Source organism: Nyctereutes procyonoides, unplaced genomic scaffold (assembly GCF_905146905.1).
Source record: "Nyctereutes procyonoides isolate TBG_1078 unplaced genomic scaffold, NYPRO_anot_genome, whole genome shotgun sequence".
In the NCBI taxonomy this organism is placed as follows: Eukaryota; Metazoa; Chordata; class Mammalia; order Carnivora; family Canidae; genus Nyctereutes; species Nyctereutes procyonoides.
In genome coordinates this window covers 15,719,734-15,736,622 of record NW_026575128.1, presented here as the reverse complement: position 1 = coordinate 15,736,622, position 16,889 = coordinate 15,719,734, and the positions used below count along the sequence as shown (strand labels likewise).

General features: G+C 55.2%; 1 protein-coding gene and 1 pseudogene across 3 annotated transcripts in view; both read left to right on the top strand.

The window, feature by feature from the left end:
- RNF220 (ring finger protein 220) overlaps window positions 1-16,889 on the top strand; it is a 228,638-nt gene that overhangs the window by 208,453 nt on the left and 3,296 nt on the right. The window contains exons 1-8 of one of the 3 annotated variants that reach the window (XM_055341684.1): window positions 802-1,042; window positions 1,190-1,232; window positions 4,388-4,509; window positions 4,880-5,012; window positions 12,952-13,048; window positions 13,224-13,310; window positions 13,449-13,504; window positions 13,639-13,717. In XM_055341684.1, coding sequence (XP_055197659.1) covers window positions 989-1,042; window positions 1,190-1,232; window positions 4,388-4,509; window positions 4,880-5,012; window positions 12,952-13,048; window positions 13,224-13,310; window positions 13,449-13,504; window positions 13,639-13,717 — 671 coding nt within the window. In that variant the 5' untranslated portion in view covers window positions 802-988. Of the gene's footprint in view, window positions 1-801; window positions 1,043-1,189; window positions 1,233-4,387; window positions 4,510-4,879; window positions 5,013-12,951; window positions 13,049-13,223; window positions 13,311-13,448; window positions 13,505-13,638; window positions 13,718-16,889 lie in introns of those variants that run through there. The other 2 variants (XM_055341687.1, XM_055341685.1) reach the window with 2 other exon arrangements.
- Window positions 3,736-3,866, top strand: LOC129520970 (U6 spliceosomal RNA; annotated as a pseudogene).

Sequence of the window (16,889 nt, the reverse complement as noted above, 5' to 3'; positions counted from 1 at the left end):
ATTCAAGACAGCTGCAGCCACTGAGGCAGCACGCTACGCAAGCCTTGTGGGGGGCCCTGGGGTCACCCGGCTGACCCACACGTGGCCCCACCCCTGGAGCGGTCAGCGCCCCATAAAAATTTGTAGGAGCTACAACGAAGAGAGCAATGGAAGTCCTCTAAGGGGGGAGGGAAAGATAATTTTGCTTAGGCCTGGAACGAGGGGTCGGAGCTGCACAGAGGCGGAGAGGAGAACTTTTAGGAGACCTTTCAAGCTGGGCTGTCCCGCATCTGCGGCCGGATTGAAGGAGGGTGGGGCCGGCGGGTGCCCCCCCCACTCTCTGCGGGTGGAGGGACGCGGAGCCCCCTGGCGGGGGGGAGGGGCGCCTAGGCGCGCGGTGCGGTTGAACCCTCCAGAGGCTGTCCCACGGCCTCTAACAGTCCCCTCGCACCCGCAGAGAGCCCGGGGTCAGGACACACGGTGGGATCGCCCGGAGCCACCCGGGACCCAGGCGCCCCCCCCTCCCCCCTGCAGAGCGCAGGCCGCGCGGAGGCGGGGTCCCGGCCGGGGTCCGACGCGAGGCTCTGGGCCGGAAGAGACCCGCGCGGGCAAGGGGCGCGGGGGTGGCTGGGAAGACCCGGCGGTAGGTGAACCTCGGGCCGGTAGGCTTGGCGGACGGTGGGAGGGGCCCCAGGGCGGCCCCAGCCGGTTGCTACCGGAGTACGAGCAGCTGTTTCCTGGTCCCGGTCCCGCCGCCGTGCCCCCACCCCCACCCCCCGTGAACTTTCACCCCGGCGCGCGACGGCAGCGGATCACGTGATCAGGGCCAACATGGCCGCCGCCGCCGGTGGGAGCTGAAGTGCCGCCGCCGCCGGGCAGCCGGGGGGAATCCGCCCGCATCGCCGCCCTCGCCGGCCGGGCGGCCGCAGGGCCCAGAGCGCCAGAGACCGGGGTTGGGGCGGCACCGTGCGGCGGCCACGGGGTCCCGTTAGAGCATCCCCCGGCGGCTATGCCGAGGGCCCGGAGCGGCCGGCGGAGCAGGGGGGCCGGCGGGAGGGAGGAAGTAGGTTTGTTTACGGGCTGTTTGGGGCGGGGCAGGCGGGGCCCGGGGTCTAGTGCTGGGGCAGGGGCCAGGGCTCCAGGCCGCGCCTGACGCTATTTTTTTTTCTTTTTTTCTTTTTTTTCGCTTCTGCTCGGGATCTTCTCCCAGACCTTCCTGCGAGTGCGAGCCAACCGGCAGACCCGACTGAATGGTGAGTCTTGCCCGGCCCCTCCCACCGCCCCACCCCCGGCCTCCTCCCTCCCTCGCTGCGAGCGGCTCCAGGCTCGCCTGGGGCTCCTCGACATTGGGGCCCTTTGGCTCGGTCGCAGTCACCGCGCCTGAGAACGTGCTAACCGCGGCGGCCGCCCTCAGTTTCCCCGTCTGTCTAATGGAGGTTATGGTTCCAGCTCTTGCCCACGCCTCTCTAAAGGCCTTCAAGAACCCTGGCGGGCAATAAGTACCAGAGAATGAGGAACAAGCTACACAATTCCACTCGGGAGCCCAGCTTTGAATTTGCAGACTGCTGGGACCTCACTGTACAAGCCGGCAGGGCGCTGGAAATGTTTTTCTTCCAGTTTTTAATCAGTGCCCAGTAGCGTGAATACAGCCTCTCTGCTGAGACTTGACAATGCAGTGAGATCTGGAGTTCCCACGGCAACAGGAACTAACTCGTCCCAGGGCTCTTTGAGTTATCAGTCGGCCCACATTTCACAAAGGTGATCAGCATGGGCCCGACAGCTCTTAGAGGCCTTCTCTGAAAGCACGTCGTGTATGAACTACCTGGTGCCCCCCCCCCTTTGGATTCAAACCTCTGGAGCATTACTATTTGCTGAACACAATTGGATGATCTTAGTTTTTTGTGCTGAGTAGGGTGTGGTACATCTGGGTGCCGGCTGCAAGGGGCTGAGGGTCTCTGGGCCAGCCGGTAAGTGAGTGAGGCTGTGGACAGTCACCATCCCCAGGTCCTGCCACTTGGTTTCTGCTGCCTGGCCCAGCCCTGATCTGGGAAGGGGAAAGCTGTCGTTATGGGCTGACACCATGTTAAGCATTATCATTATAAGGCCGCTGAGAAGAAAGTAGGAACACATTTTGTAGATAAGGAAACTGAGGTTGGAAGAAGGTGAAGGTGATTTGTTTAAAATCACATAGCTGGGATAGTGAACCATGATTTAGACTGAAGTTTACCTCCACAGCCTGTGCTTCTGTACCCATGTCATGCTACCTCCTTAAGCAAACACAGACCTTTCCCTACCTGTGCTTTAGTAAGCTTAGTTCAGGACTTACAAGATGAATGGCAAGTTAAACCAAACCGACCTTGCTTATCTGAGACTATTCAGGTGGTGTCCAACCCATGAGGGTGCCTTCCTGGGGTTATAAAGGACCTCCTGTCCTGAGTGGCTTGGGCAAGAACAGCGTCCAGTATCATGCTCTCCTTGGCAGTTCTGTAAGATTGATTTCTTTATTCAGTCACCAGCGTCTATCATAGGCCCTTTGAATTGGCACACTGCTCCACATGGTCTTCAAGAACCGTCAAAGTCCCTTGCCATTCTGATGTTTAGCATCCCTTCCCCATCCCAGCACGGGCTGCAGGGTGCCAAAGTGGCTCAAGCCTGAAATTCCAAGGGTTAGGATGGTCAAGGTGGAGGGATCTAGATCTTTGTCTACAAACCCAAAGAGATCACTAGAACATAGTCCCTTTTCCTGTAGTGAGAACACAGGAAATTGAAGATAAGGGCCAGGCTACAGACCAAGATTTCTCAAACTCCATGCCACCTCTGGTGGGGTGATGGCTTTCCTATTGATTTGGGTCTTTCTAGAGCTACTATTCTGGAGTTGGAGTAGCTCCCTGCCTCTCAGACTCAACAGGAAAGAGGTAGGTCCCCACGTGCACATTCTTACTGCCCTAGCACACTCAGGGATCAGTCTTTGTTGCTGCTCTCAAGTCAGTGGGGGGAACTGGGGAGACCTCTTAGGACAGGAGAGCATTTTAACCTATGGAGGGAGGCCTGATTTCTTATCCTGCCTTTGCCACTTTTTAGCTACTCGAACAAGTGTCTTGTTCTAAGCGTTGAGTTTCTTCTGTTAAAATGGATAATGCAACCTTGCTTTCAGGTTGAACATAGAATTAAACAAGCTACCCTTGTAAGGTATTTAATGCTGAGTCTGATACACAGCTGAAGCTCTAAATTGTAACATCAGCTTTCATCTGTGATCCCCTCCCTAAACAGCATTCATGAGGCCAGTATCCTTGAGAAAGTTTTTCCTGGCCCTACAGTGGGGAACCTTTTTCTCCCTGGCTGGTTCCCCCCCCCACACCCCTATCAGTCTGATCTCAGAGTGCCTAGCTCTGCTCTTGATAGTGCATGAGGAAGGTGGCAGTCCCTTGTTTTGACCCCTTCCTGCTTCAGTGACAGGAGGGCTGCGGAGAGGGATTAGTGAGCTAATTAGAAATGATTGCATCTCTCAGCATTAATTAGCAGTGCTGTGGGCTTACAGTGTGCACTTTGGAATTGAGCCCCCTGCGGGGCAGCATGGCAGGCAGCCGTCTGCCTCGTGGGCCTGCCAACCCCCTGCACTGATTAGAAATGATGGAACAGGTTTGGGTAGGCACAATTAAGGCTGTCTTCTCAAGGTAGCCTGGGCTCTCTGATTCAGATCCTCTATACCTTTATGACTGGTCTCAGTCTTCTGTTCTGTAAAATGGGACCAGTGGAGTGCTTACTTCGGCAGCACATACACTAAAATTGGAATGATACCAAAAAAAAAAAAAAAAGGAATGATACAGAAATTAGCGTGGCCCTTGCACAAGGATGATATGCAAATTCATAAAGCGTTCCATAAAAATTAACAAGGGACCAGTGGACATGAGAGAAAATCTTCCTGAGGAATTCTAGGTAGGATACTAAGGGCTGTGCCTCAAGGCTCTTGGCCCAAGAACAAAAGGAATTTTAGGTGAGGAGTGAACAGCAGGCCAAATTGGCCCCCCGGGGGGACCTTGGGTTCTAGCCAAGAGATGTTCTCTATGGGAGCCCATGGTCTTCTGGGCTGATACCTAGCAACTTGGAGTGTCTTTGCTCATTGGACCTACTGAGCACTGCTGGTAGGGAGGTATGGGTTGAACTTGAGCCAGCTGTGGCCAAAAAGCGGACACTTTGCTGCCCTAGCACCAATCTCCTCCCCAGGTGCTCTTGGCAAGGCCCAGTCCCCAAAGGAGCAGAAGGTGCTGCATAATGAGGGCCAGATCAGGCACTGAACAAAAGGGCTAATGGCTGCCAAGAGGTCAGGATGTGTCAGCTCCACTGGGACCCTGGGAGCTACAGTGACCGTCTGCCTGTTCTGTGCTTTGTTTTCGGTTTCTCCATGCAGCTCGGATTGGGAAAATGAAACGGAGGAAGCAAGATGAAGGGCAGGTATGTCCCCTGTGCAACCGCCCCCTGGCAGGATCGGAGCAGGAGATGAGTAGGCATGTGGAGCATTGCCTTTCTAAGGTAGAGGGGCTATCACTACCTACCTCTTCTCCCCTCCCTCCCTCCCTTCCCCTGACACTAGCTGCTGGCTGCCCCCAGGTTTATGGGCTATGTTGGGGTCTCCATGTGGGCTCAGCAGCTTCTTCCTCTTTGTTCTTCACCCTCTTCCTTTGCTTTTACTCTTCTTCCCCTCCCCTGGGGCTCCAGTGGAAAATTATTGGGAAGAGGCCCAGATCTTTGACTTCTAGATTTGTTTACTTGAAAGGAGCACTGGAGCCAGGAGCCCATCTGGCACACCAAACTGGGGGCCAGGCCTGTGCCTTCCTCGTACACTCTGGGGAGCAGGTAGTGGTGGCCTGGGACCCGCATGATCCTACTCTGCTCTTCACAGAGGGAAGGCTCCTGCGTGGCTGAGGATGATGCCGTGGACATCGAGCACGAGAACAGCAACCGCTTTGAGGAATATGAGTGGTGCGGGCAGAAGCGGATACGGGCCACCACTCTCCTGGAAGGTGGTTTCCGAGGTACAAGCAGCTGACACATAAAGCAGTGGCACTCTGGTGGCCAGGCCTCTGCTGGGGATCCATCTGTTGGGAGCCGAGAGGCCAGGGCCGGTGGCTGGTCATCCGTTCCACCACGTGGGAACCGCTGCTGGCGGGGCTCCTTTGTGACCGTGCTGCCTGCCTGTGATGTGCATATTAAAATGGATGTATTTGGGTGGGGAAATGGAATTGTGAGGCTGCAAGCTAGGAGTGACGAGGGGGGCTCTCAGCCTCGGGTGATGCATTGAAGGTGACAGCCAAGCCGCGTTAGCACCTGCATAAAATATTAAAGGGACGGTTATGCATTTATCACTCCATCCCTCTTAAGGCTGATAAATGAGAATCCAGCAACCTGCTGTACACCTCCAGCACTGGGGGCCCTGAGGGCTTCCAGGCAAACACATTGGATTTTCCTCCTCCTCCTCAGCCCCATGTCAGGGAAATCAGTTGCAGAGGAGAGAGTGAGTTATGGCAAAATCTGACCTCCCATGAGCTTCATTGGTGAAACTAATTTTAGCTCTGATCCCATCCCTTCTCCCTGGGCGCCCTCTGCCCTGCAGCAAGAGGGGCCTAGGCCCACCTGCTCGTTGTTTCCCTTGGGCTCTCTCCCGTGTTGCATAGGGGTCTGCAGGGCTTTGCCTAGCTCCATTGCCCTGCCAGCTCCACGGGGGGACATGGCTCAGTGGAATTCTCCCACCAGGGGGCTCAGCTCAGTGGAATTCTCCCACCAGGTCAGACAGTAGACCGACCGGTTGGATGCCTAGGGTCATGTCCTCTTGTCAGACTCCCCTGCTTTGGGCAGGAGGAAAGGGAAAGAGTCTGCTGCCTGGCCTCTAGCTCTCCTCTTTCTGTGCATGAGCACAGCTGGCACTGTAACTTATGATCATTAAGTGAACCAGTCTGCTTCCCGTCTGCCTCCAATTCCCTGGGCAACACCCTTGGGAGTACTGGTGGGTCTGGTCCCAGGGGAATCTCACAGCAGCTGGGCAGAGGGTCTCTGCCTTGTTGGGGCCATGCTGCGTGGGCTGGTCCTGAGGAACGGTCTCCATAGCGCCGGTGCAGTGCAGACTGGATACGTGAAGGGCTCCGAGTCCAGGTGAGGCTTTCTGCCTCTGGGTTTCTCTCCATCCCCCAAGCATTTGGGGCAAGCCAGAGTGTAAATCAGGACAGTAAATCAGCCCAAACCATTGCCAGAGCCTGAGCTGGAGAAAGTTCATTTGCCATTTCATTCTGGTCCTAGAGTTTTAGAGTGTGTGAGGCCCTGGGAGGATGAGCAGCAAAAAAAACGAGGATCCTGGGAATGGCACACAGGTGTCTGGTGGTGGCCCATGCAGGGTCTGTTGCAGCATGCCGCCCTGGGTTCACTCTGTTGGCAGCTGCAGACACTCACATCTTCCATGACTGTGGCAGCCTCTTAGGTTTCTTGGCACAGAACTGGACCTGATGGCTTCTGGGCACCAGACTAGGCTTCCAGGGGGTAAAGCTGCATACATGGGGCCTGCTGGTTTGACAGAGTATTTCCCCTGCGCTGGGACGCACTTGCAGAGCGGGTGTGCGGTGCTCTTAGGCCCTGGGCGGGTGTCAGTTTTCCCTGAGTGTTTACAGTGTGAGGTTGTTCCTTTCAAGAATTCCTGAGGGGAGTTCAAAGGGGGCTTTTCTTTGAGCGATTTAGAGAGCGAGAATGAGAGTGAGGCTTGAAGAGGGAGCAGGGCCGGAGGTGCCTTTATCTGCAGAGAATGGCTCCAGCTTGCCTGATAGAAGCTGCTGCCGCCTCTTAAACAGCTTAGTGCAGTCAAAAGACAGGCAGACTTGAAAGGCTGTTTTACAGCAAGATCAGCGGGGGCCACGAGGCAGAGAGCGGGGCGCAGTGGAGCAGAGGAGGCTGAGGCTCCTCGGTGGGGGGGGGCGGGGGGGGCATCAAAGGAGACCCTGGTTGATCCTGCCTGCCTCTGCCCCTGAAACCCTGTCTGCAGAAGCTGGCCATCTGTCAGTCTACCCTCCCTGGCCAGGACCGGTAGGCCTCAACTCTTGGGGGGTTGGGTGTGGCCCCGCCAGGCGGGCTGGTGTCAGTGCTGCGCATTGATCGCCCGCCGGGCGGGCCGGGCCGCAAGCCGGGCAGCGCGTGCTTAATGTGATTGAAAGGCAGTTAAAATGGCGGTGACCTTTTCAGGAGGAATTAGATTGCCTGCCAAGACCGGTTAGAGGGAGTGATAACGCCGGCTGAAGAAGCTGCCCAGCCGACTTCAGAGAGAGGGAGCAGAGGCAGGATGAGCGGGCGAGTGGTGAGGCCCATTTAAGCGGCGCTGTGCGTGCTGACAGAACAGAGATTGCTGTCCTTGTTAGATATGAAAGAATTGAAGAATTGCAGATAAGTTCCTGTATCCGATCATCCCCTATCCCTCCTCCCAGACCAGGGCCCCTTCGTCATCCTCAGCAAAGCTTCCCACCAGGCCCACTGGGAACTGGTCTGATGGAGCAGATCTGTTACCTTGAATATGATCTGCTGTGGAGCCAGGGAGCGAGCAAGAGTTTTGGTGGAGACACTTGGCTGAGGGGAACAGGCCTTGGAGATGGACCTGTGGCTATCAAAGGCAAAGCCCAGCTAGCTCAGGCCTTGGAGTGCTTGGAGTTGGGATCTAGAACAAAATGAAAGACCAGACAGAACAGGTAAGTAAGCACCAGGATAGGTCCATCTAGGACGAGATCTTTAAGAGGCTAAAGGAAATAAAGATTTCAAGACAGTAGGTTGGAAGACCTAAAACATTGGGAAATTCGGTGACCTTCCCAGTTCTCAGAAGTCTTGGACTGTGTGCCCGAGCTGCTGACGTCCTCTCAGAACCCGAGGGATGCTCAGCGGCTCCTGCTGTCTCCTCCACTGAGCGTTAGTTAGAATTGCATAAAGGGTGGCACAGGGCCTGGTGCTTCCCCAACATCTCCCTGAGAGAGCTTCGCAGGTAGGAGAAAAAGATCCTCTTCTGGGACATCATGCCAGCATGGGCAGAGCAAGGGGCCTCTAGGCTAGAGCAGCAGGCCTCAGGGAAACCTAATTACACAGCCCTTTGGGACAAAACTCCCATCTATAGGCAAAGGAAGTATGTGATGAATGAGCCACACCTTTCCTCTTTGCCTGTCTCTGGCCCCTGGGTCCTAGAAGAGACTTATGTTGAGCTTTCATCCTTGCCCTGTATTGGTTGCTAGTGAAAGTTCACCCCGCTGGATTTAAGGAGCCTGGAGCCCGTCGTGTCTGGAATGGACAGGCTGGAGAGAGGACACAGGAATGGTTGGTTTCAGAAAAGGTAACAGGGATGGGGCAGGCACAAGAGTGTGGTGACATGGAAAAATTTCCCAGGAGGCCGCACAGGAACTAGAAGGTGCCGCAGCTGCATCTGTGAGTCCTGACAGGAGGCACACTGCTAGACTCTGTGCCTGAGCACGTTTGAATCAAACAGGTGGAGGGGAGAGAGAATGAGGCCACTAGAGAATCAGCTGTGCAGGCGTCTGCCCTGCAATTGCATCTTTCTCAAGTTCCGGTCTCAGCTTTAGGCAGTTTCCAAGTAGCCAGGGATGAGATCTCACAGAGAGGACAGGCAGGACAGCTAAAAGACCTGGCAGGTCTCCCAGATGTTTTAACCAGCTGTGGCTTGCTAAAACCACCCGATCTGGGTCAGGAGGTGAGAGGTATTGGGAGTCCCAGGGCACAGAGAGCTAGGCTCTCCCCTAGCCGCTGCCCCCTCTAACACATTAGTCCCCAAAAGGTGGGAGCCCCCACGGCTACAAGCACCCCCCAGTGCAGCCCCACCGCTTGGTCCGGTCAGTGACAGGTGCTAGAGTGCCGGCGGCCGTCTTGGAGTGGGGATGGCTAGGGCTTCTGCCTTCCAGCTCCCTACTGCCTTTAGTTCTAACTGCTGCCTGGTGGGAGGGGTGAGGAGAGGTGGCAGGGAGCAGGGCACCTTCTGTCCCCTGTGGCAACTGACGGGGATTTAATCGCCTTTTGGAACACAATTGTTAAGCTGGGACAGAGGGAGTGCAGGCAGAAGGAGCAAGTATCAATGGTTTTAAACGGCGTCTGTCTCTCTGCGTCTCCTGACGTGAGGCAGTGAAACGCGTTATTGAGGAGGCCCGGAAAGTGGCTAAGTGCGTTTGACACACGCCAACTCCCTGCCTCCACACTGGATAATTGCATTGTCAACTGTTCAGCGAGGTGGCAGGTGACACTGCAGGCCGATTGATTGTCCCGCATCGCAGCTCCCCAGACTGTCAGCTCCCCAATCGATGGCGTTTACACAAGACACCGTAACTGCATCTGTAACTAATTCCAGTGTAAAACTCTCCGGAAGCTGCTGCCCCAGTCTCTCCCCCGCCCCTCCCCTCGAGAGCATGGCCTCTGGAGGGCCCCAAGACTTTGCTTTCTCCCTGGGCTCAGGTTTTGTTAAGAGCAGCAGGTGAGGAAATTGATGGCTCCTTTATTTTGTGGTTTCGGGTTCCAGGACGTTAGTGTCCCCAGTAAACGGGCATCTCCAGTTTCTCAATCGATCACCTAATCAATTGATTAAATTAACACTGATTTTTTTTTCCCCTTTTCTCCTTGATGACCCAGGAAGAAATGAGTGTATGGGAGAGGAGTCATTTTTATAAAATTTAGACTTATCATTTCTGCACTTAAATCTCTTCTGTTGCTAAGTCTTCATTTGGAGGGAAGCGGTTTTTCACACTGCCCTCCCAGAACCCACTCTGCTGAGCATCGTTGACAGGCTTAGCTTGCCTGTAGACAGTGTTGTGCCACTTGAGATGGGGTTGAGCCCCAGCAAGGGGCTTGCCCTGGTGACTAGAGGGGGTACTCCAGGTCATCTTGGAGGTCCTGGGAGCTGAGTCCCTTCCCTGGATAGCAGCAGCAGGAGTGGCAGCTTGCTTGTTATCCCCAGAGCTACATGGAACAGGAGCCAGAGGCTTGGAAAGGAGCTCTGTGTACCATCTTGCCTCTGAGTACTGGCTTGGGATGTTCCAGCAGCTGAGAACATAAAATGGCTATGGAGCCTTCCTCTCAGAGCAGGGGGGGAGGGCAAGCTGGTGGGGGCGCTGTCTGCATAAAACGGCTTTATGGCAGTTTCTTTTTATTATGATTCTGCCAGAAGTCAGCAAGTGACATTTCATTAAGAAAATAAAGTTTAATGTGCTGGGAAGGAGGTTGGAGCAGGCTAGGGCAGCATAAGAGGGAAATTGGCAGTAGCAGCCTGTTCTGAACACCTGTGGGGGCAGGGAGAGGTTCCCTACACCTGTCTGCACTGGGGGATGGGGTCAGGGTCACAGCATGTGCCATGCTCCCCGTCCTACCTACCTGGTCAGAGGAGCAGGAAGTCACCTGCTTCAGGCCTCAGTCTCCTTTCTGACACAGGGCTCTTGGGCCCTACCAGGTCGGGGCCAGCCATCACTGCTGTGGGCCTGGCCAGCTCTGCTGGATGATGCTGAGACCACAGCAGTGTATCAGACCTGGGTTTTTAATCTGGTGAGGGACCATGGCAATACAAATAAATATGATTGGAGTTGCTCGGAAGTCTGGGTGGACACCAAGGAAGGGGACAGCTATGTAGAAATACCTGGGGACATCTCTGCCCTCAGCACTGGAGGGTACAGATCGGGTCTTGAAACTCTTGGGTCTCAGATGCCAAGCCAGGCAGAGGATGATGAGCTCAGTAAAAGTTGAAAGAATGTTGCTGGGGTGAGTTCATTCAGGAGGTATTTCTGGAGCAGCTATGCGCATAGGCACTGTGAGTTCATAGCAGGAGGCAGGGCTGAGCTGGGTCAGACTTGCGAACCAGCTGACGTTTGTTTTGTAGACTAGGAGGCAGAAGAGGTAACAGGATGTACAAAGGCAAGGGCACAGGAGCAAACGCAGGCTTGGGGAAAGCACAGCAGCTGTGTTCCACTGGAGCAGGAGTCCTGGTCAGGGCCTGACAGAGGAGAGGACTTCAGGCCACAGGGCTGCTCTCTGTGTTGAGAAACTGGGACTCTTCCTGGCAGCATTGTGGGACCCTGCTCTCAGCTTCGCCACGAGTTCTTTGCTTTCTTTTTTGCACACTCACCAGACAGGGCTGGGCAGGGCCAGGCTGAGGCGAGGATGTGAGGTTGACTGCTGAGCTGTGTGTACTTGGGGGAGGGGGCGTTGGCAGGGTTCGGGGGCACAGGCTGTAAGTGAACCTGATAGCTACATTCTGATTGATGGCGGAGTTTGTCTCCCAAACTGTCAGAGGGTTTATAGAGGTGCCACTCACCCACAAGGAGGGAATTGCTTGTCAGGACACCTGGCCGTGAACAGGAGACAGAGCTGTAACTTGGTGTTTTCTCAGCTTAATGGCCCTGCTGCTGACCTGCCTGCTGCCTCGAGTTTGTTGGTGCCTCAGTGTGGAGGAAAAATGAGGATTGTCGGGGAGGGGTGGAGCCAAGGCCTAGTGCCTCTCCTTCCTTCGTGCTACTTGCCTTTGGGATAGACAGAACCTCCGTGAGACCAGAGACTGGAAGCGTAGGTAGCGGAAGGAAGGTCAGGAGGAAAGTGGGCTTGAAAGATGGAGAACATTCCACATGGAGTGAAGAGCATGAGCAAAGGTCTCAAGAGCGGGACATACGGGCTCGTGTGAGGTGCGGTACATTGTCTGTAGGCATAGTGCTCATGGAGGGAAATGAGCAAAGGTGGAGAAGTAGGTGCATCCACATGTTGATAGATCTGGCTGAGATTATGCACCTGGTGGGAGCCATAGCTGGTTTTGGAGCCAGTAACAGAAGGGTCAGAACGTGTGGCAAGCAGGATGGAGGAACAGATGAGAGGCTTGAGGGCCCCCTGTAAGACTGTTGTCCTGGTGAGAATGGAAAGAACGACAAGAACAAGTTCCTGAGCTTCCTCGCCTCTGAGGGTTTCCTTGCTGATTCTACCTGCCACAGATTCCATTGTTCTCATCTCTCTGTGTCCTGGCGGGGCTGCTGTGCCTGCCAGGGGATGTGGTGTGAGACCACTGGGAGAAGGAGGCAGGGGCAGGGAGGGAGAAGCACCTTTATGGCCCCTGACCCTGGTTCTCAGGAAGGGTGATGGGAGCACAGGGCAGGTAAGGAGCCCTGAGGTGGCTTTGGCAGCTCACCTGTCCCTGTTGGCCACGGGTTTGCCTGAGCTGAGCCAGATGCACCTTGGTAGGGTCAGCAGCTTCCTGGCCCATGGCCCTGCCTCCACGCAGCCCGGTTGCCTTTGTGGATTGCTCTGAGAAGCAGGTGTGCGTGCCTATCCTCCCTCGTCTGTCCCTTCCTAATCCCTTTATAACTGCACTTGTCCAGGAATCTGGGCTGAGTGAGGTGGAGATGAATAATTAATGTCAGGCGTTTCAGACACCAAATATTTGAACAGCTGCCTGGTGTTTTTGCTGGCAAGGACCTGGCGGCCAAAATCAGGACGTTGGCTGGGGGTCTTGCAGTGTGGCTCTGACTGGCCCTAGCCAGTTTGCTCTTCCCTCTGATGGACTGTCACGGTGGACCATGGGCCACAGGGGATGCCCAGGTCCTCGGTGCGAGTGGCTTCTTCGTAGACCTGAATTTCTTGTCCTCTTTCTGCTAGTCCTAGACCTGGAAGACAGGTGGACAGCAGGGCCAGCTTGAGTGTCTCCTGAGGACCTGACGTAGTATATGAACGGGCTAGTTTATGAGCAGAGGCCACTGGGAGCAGCGAGAAGTGGCAGAGGAGGAGGAGGAGATACACAGAGTGAAAGAGATTGAAATGTCAGAGCCAAGAGCACCTGAGTAATTGGCTCTCTGTGTTCCAGGCCCAAATTTCTATCTGGGCCTCACCTGGCCCCAAACCTGAGCCCTACCTAGAAACAAAGAAGGGGCACCCTTGGCGTCATCTTGTTGGCCCCTGGCCCTGCTCACATCCTGCTTCCCACAGGCTCTGGCTTCGTCATGTGCAGCGGCAAGGAGAATCCAGACAGCGACGCTGACCTGGATGTGGATGGGGATGACACTCTGGAGTACGGGAAGCCGCAGTATCCTTGGGGCATTGTGGGACAAGGAGGGGCTGGTGGGACAGGCCAAAGGGAATTTAAAAAGTAGCCAGCACCTCTACCTCTGGTACTTGTTCATACCGCCCACCCCCACTTGGGGTCAGTTCTTCATGGCCTACTGCAAACTAGGATCTGTTGTCCTTGACCACCATGCCAGATACACGGAGGCTGATGTCATCCCCTGCACAGGCGAGGAGCCTGGCGAAGCCAAGGAAAGAGAGGCACTTCGGGGCGCAGTCCTAAAGCAAGTGTGGGCACAGGCTTGGGTGGGTGGGATAGAGGGATGGGAAGTCCTGAAGGCAGGGGTCAACCCTGTACCCACCCCAGGGCTCCCCTGCCTGCCTTTAGGGCTCACTTTGTTCTCTTCTCCTCCTCTCCCTAGTGGCGGCCCTCCCAGCACACGCATCACGCCTGAGTTCTCTAAATGGGCCAGTGACGGTAAGTCCTGACCCACCTTAGGAGTAATGGGGGAGAAGGGACATCCTTTGGGTGGTGGTGACTGACTCAAGCCCAATCCCTCACCTGTGCTGCCCCGTCTGGCCAGAGTATGAGTTGCCCCTCTGTCCCAGCAGAGATGCCATCTACCAGCAACGGTGAGAGCAGCAAGCAGGAGGCCATGCAGAAGACCTGCAAGAATAGTGACATCGAGAAGTGAGTGGCCAGGAGAGAGGGGCGCCTGGGAGGGCAGTGCAGGGGGAGGGGGGTGCTCTTTGCTAGCAGAGAGGTCTGCTGCCAGGGCTCCTGGCTCTCCAGAGCACAGCTTAGTCCTGTAGCCCTGGGCACACGACCGGCAGTGGGGCCCAGCTGGTGCTAAGCGTGACTCTGTGAATTGATCGCTGGGCCACTGCCCTAGGAGTCCTGGCGGAGGGAGGAGCAGTCGGCCTGCCTGCCTGCCCGCTGCGGCGGCCTCCGCCCGGGAATGTGATGTATGGCTGCCCAGCCCAGCCGGCGCACTTGATTCATCTCCAGTTTCTGTTTCTTAATCGGGAGCTAAATTGGTTTCATTTTTCTTGTCCCGGGTGGCACTCGCAGTGGGTTTTAGGCAGGAGCATTGGGTCTCATCACTTCTGGTAGGAATTTTTGGCCTGGGTTCAGTGGCAAGGGAAAGGGAATCTGATCCGTTAGCACTTTACATGGGGCTGGGTAGCCCCTGGCCTGGATCCCCAGGCGCCACAAGGACTTGGAATCAGCCGAGCGTCTTACTGCTTTTCCGGGAGCCCAAGCAAGGCCAGCTCTGGCCCCAAGAGTGGCATTGTCCAGTTCTGGCTGCCTAGAGTTGCTGCTGTTGGCCACTTCTTACCTCCCTTCACCCCACCCCTCTATCTCTGCTGGAGGCTAGGTTGCCTGGGGTTAAAAGGCAGCCTCTTCATTCCAGGGCCAGTGTTCCATCTTGCCTCCTGCCAGGAGAGTGGATTGCAGGCCGGTGCAGGGCCGGGTCGGTGGCCCAGGGTCACCTCCCATTTGTTTCCCTCCATTTTGTGTTGTCATAAATTCATTCCAGCCCGTTGTGGTTGATCAGTTTATCTCGGCCGAGGCCGCGAGTGCTGCTGGCATGATGTATGGGCCGCGGCTCGGGGCCCGGCTGCCCATGAATCACCGCAGCTGCTCCGTGTCAGTGCTGGAGCGGGCCGCACGGGTTCGGCGCAACCAGCTTGGGGGGGAGGAATGACGTATGGATGTTTATTTAATAATTCTCTCCTACTCCAGCTGAGCGGGGCGGGCGGGGCCGTAAGGGGCGCCCACCCTCGTCTGGAGGGGCTGCTCATAAATCAGAAAGACAAGATCATTAATCAGGGATGGCGCCCGAGGGGGAGGTGGGGGCCAGAGCCAGTGGCCATCCATGTAGGTACTACCTACCCAAGGCTTGGGGAAGTTGCGACTTCTGTCCCACCTGTGTGAGCACAGGCACCAGTAGGTGAGGTTTTCTGGGATGAGTCGTAGACTAGCTCAGTCATATGCAGAGATCTCCACTGGGTCTGGATCTGCTAAGATTAGGACTCTCCAGTCCCTAGGACTTCTCTCTTCCTGGTACAGAACGTGGGTTCCTGCCCTAGATCTTTTTCACAACCCAGGGGAAGCAGGAAGGCGGGATGCCATGGCTTCTTCCAGGAAATTTTCCATCCCCTGCCCTGGATGGTCTCTGGAATAACAATTCACAAGCAGCCTAGGTCAGGAACTAGAGAATTGGGTGTCGCACCAGAGCAGAGATTACAGGCCAGGTGTATGCTGAGCAAATCCACGATAAGGTGGGCTCTGCAGTTGGATGTGGCCTGTGGAGCTTTTGGAGATGAAGCAGGGGATGGCTTCATTCTCTCCTGACCCCATCCTTTTTGCTTTTATAGCTCTAACTCGTCTGATACAGGGTTTGAGAGTGCTCTGCTCTGTTCTGGGGTCGGCCTGTGCCCCTAGTTCCAGGCCTTAGTTTCTCAATTTTTAAAATAACTGCATAAGGGGCACTTGGGTGGCTCGAGGCTGAGCATCTTCCTTCAGCTCAGGTTGTGATCCCGGGGTCCTGGGAGCCTGCTTCTCCCTCTGCCTATTTCTCTGCTTCTCTGTGTGTGTGTCTCATGAATAAAAAACAACAATGTTTTTAAAATTTTTAAAATAATAAAAATAACTGCATAAGGGCAGCCTGGGTGGCTCAGCAGTTTAGCGCTTTCCTTCAGCCCAGGGCATGATCCTGGAGACCCAGGATCGAGTCCCGCTTCAGGCTCCCTGCATGGAGCCTGCTTCTCCCTCTGTGTCTCTGCCTCTTTCTGGATCTCTCATAAATAAAACCTTTTTTTTTTTTTTTTAAATAACTGCGTAAGACCAGGCAGATGTCCAACCTGGTTCTTGGAGAGCAAGGGAGCACAGCTACCTTGTCCCCTTGTCAGGAATTTACCAGCAGTCCAGATGAGGATGGCACACATGGCATTGGGCAGAGTACCAGGGGAAGCGCCAGCTCTGCCAGCTGTGCCGGTGTTTGTAAGGTTCGAGGGAGTGGTGAAGGCCTCCAGATTGGAAAGTCGAATGGACCCTCCCAGAGAAATCAGCCAGTGCAGACCCTTCGCAGCTTCCCTGGAGAGAGGCAGGGCAGAGAGGGTCCGGAACCCGTGGAGTAATAGATGGAGGGCATCCCTGATACAGGGACAGCCATCAAGAAGTCACATTCTTTGTTGCTGCTAGTGCCTAAGAGAAAAAAGTCAGAGATCAGAGTTTGTTGCTGCCCATGGAATGTTACCCACCATCCTCTCCATGCCCCCCAGTACTGTTTAGGCCCAACAGGGAAAGACCACCTGTAAGATTTCAGGTTTTTTTTAAGCCAGTTGTCTGCTCCAGGCTGGCAGGACGGGCCATTGCTGCCCGCACAGCACCACGCTTACGATTCTCCCTCAGTTCACTCTCTTACTTCCCCTTTAAACCTCGGCTCCTCCCTGTCACAGCCTCCTCCAGGGTGCCCAGCAACTTCTGGTTGCCTGTGAGGTGAACTTCACTGAGTGTGACCCCCGAAGTCTGCCTGGATACTGTCTCCTTTCCCACTGGAGTACATTGTGCTTGCCCACGGGTGAGTGGTGCCTGGGCCTACAGACCCAGCTCCTCCTGGGCGTTGCCAGTGCGGTAATGGTAATCACGTAGTTCTTGGTTGATCACAGCATGGGTCTAGGGGGTTTGCGTCCCACCTCCCTCACTCTGAGCCAGAGGCAAGCTACTTAATGTTCCTCTGCCGCTTTAGTTTCCTCGTATATAAAATGGGAATATTACAATCTCCTCATGGGGTTTTTGTGAGGTATAAATAAAATAATAATTTTCAATCCCTCTCAGTACAATTTCTGGCATTTAG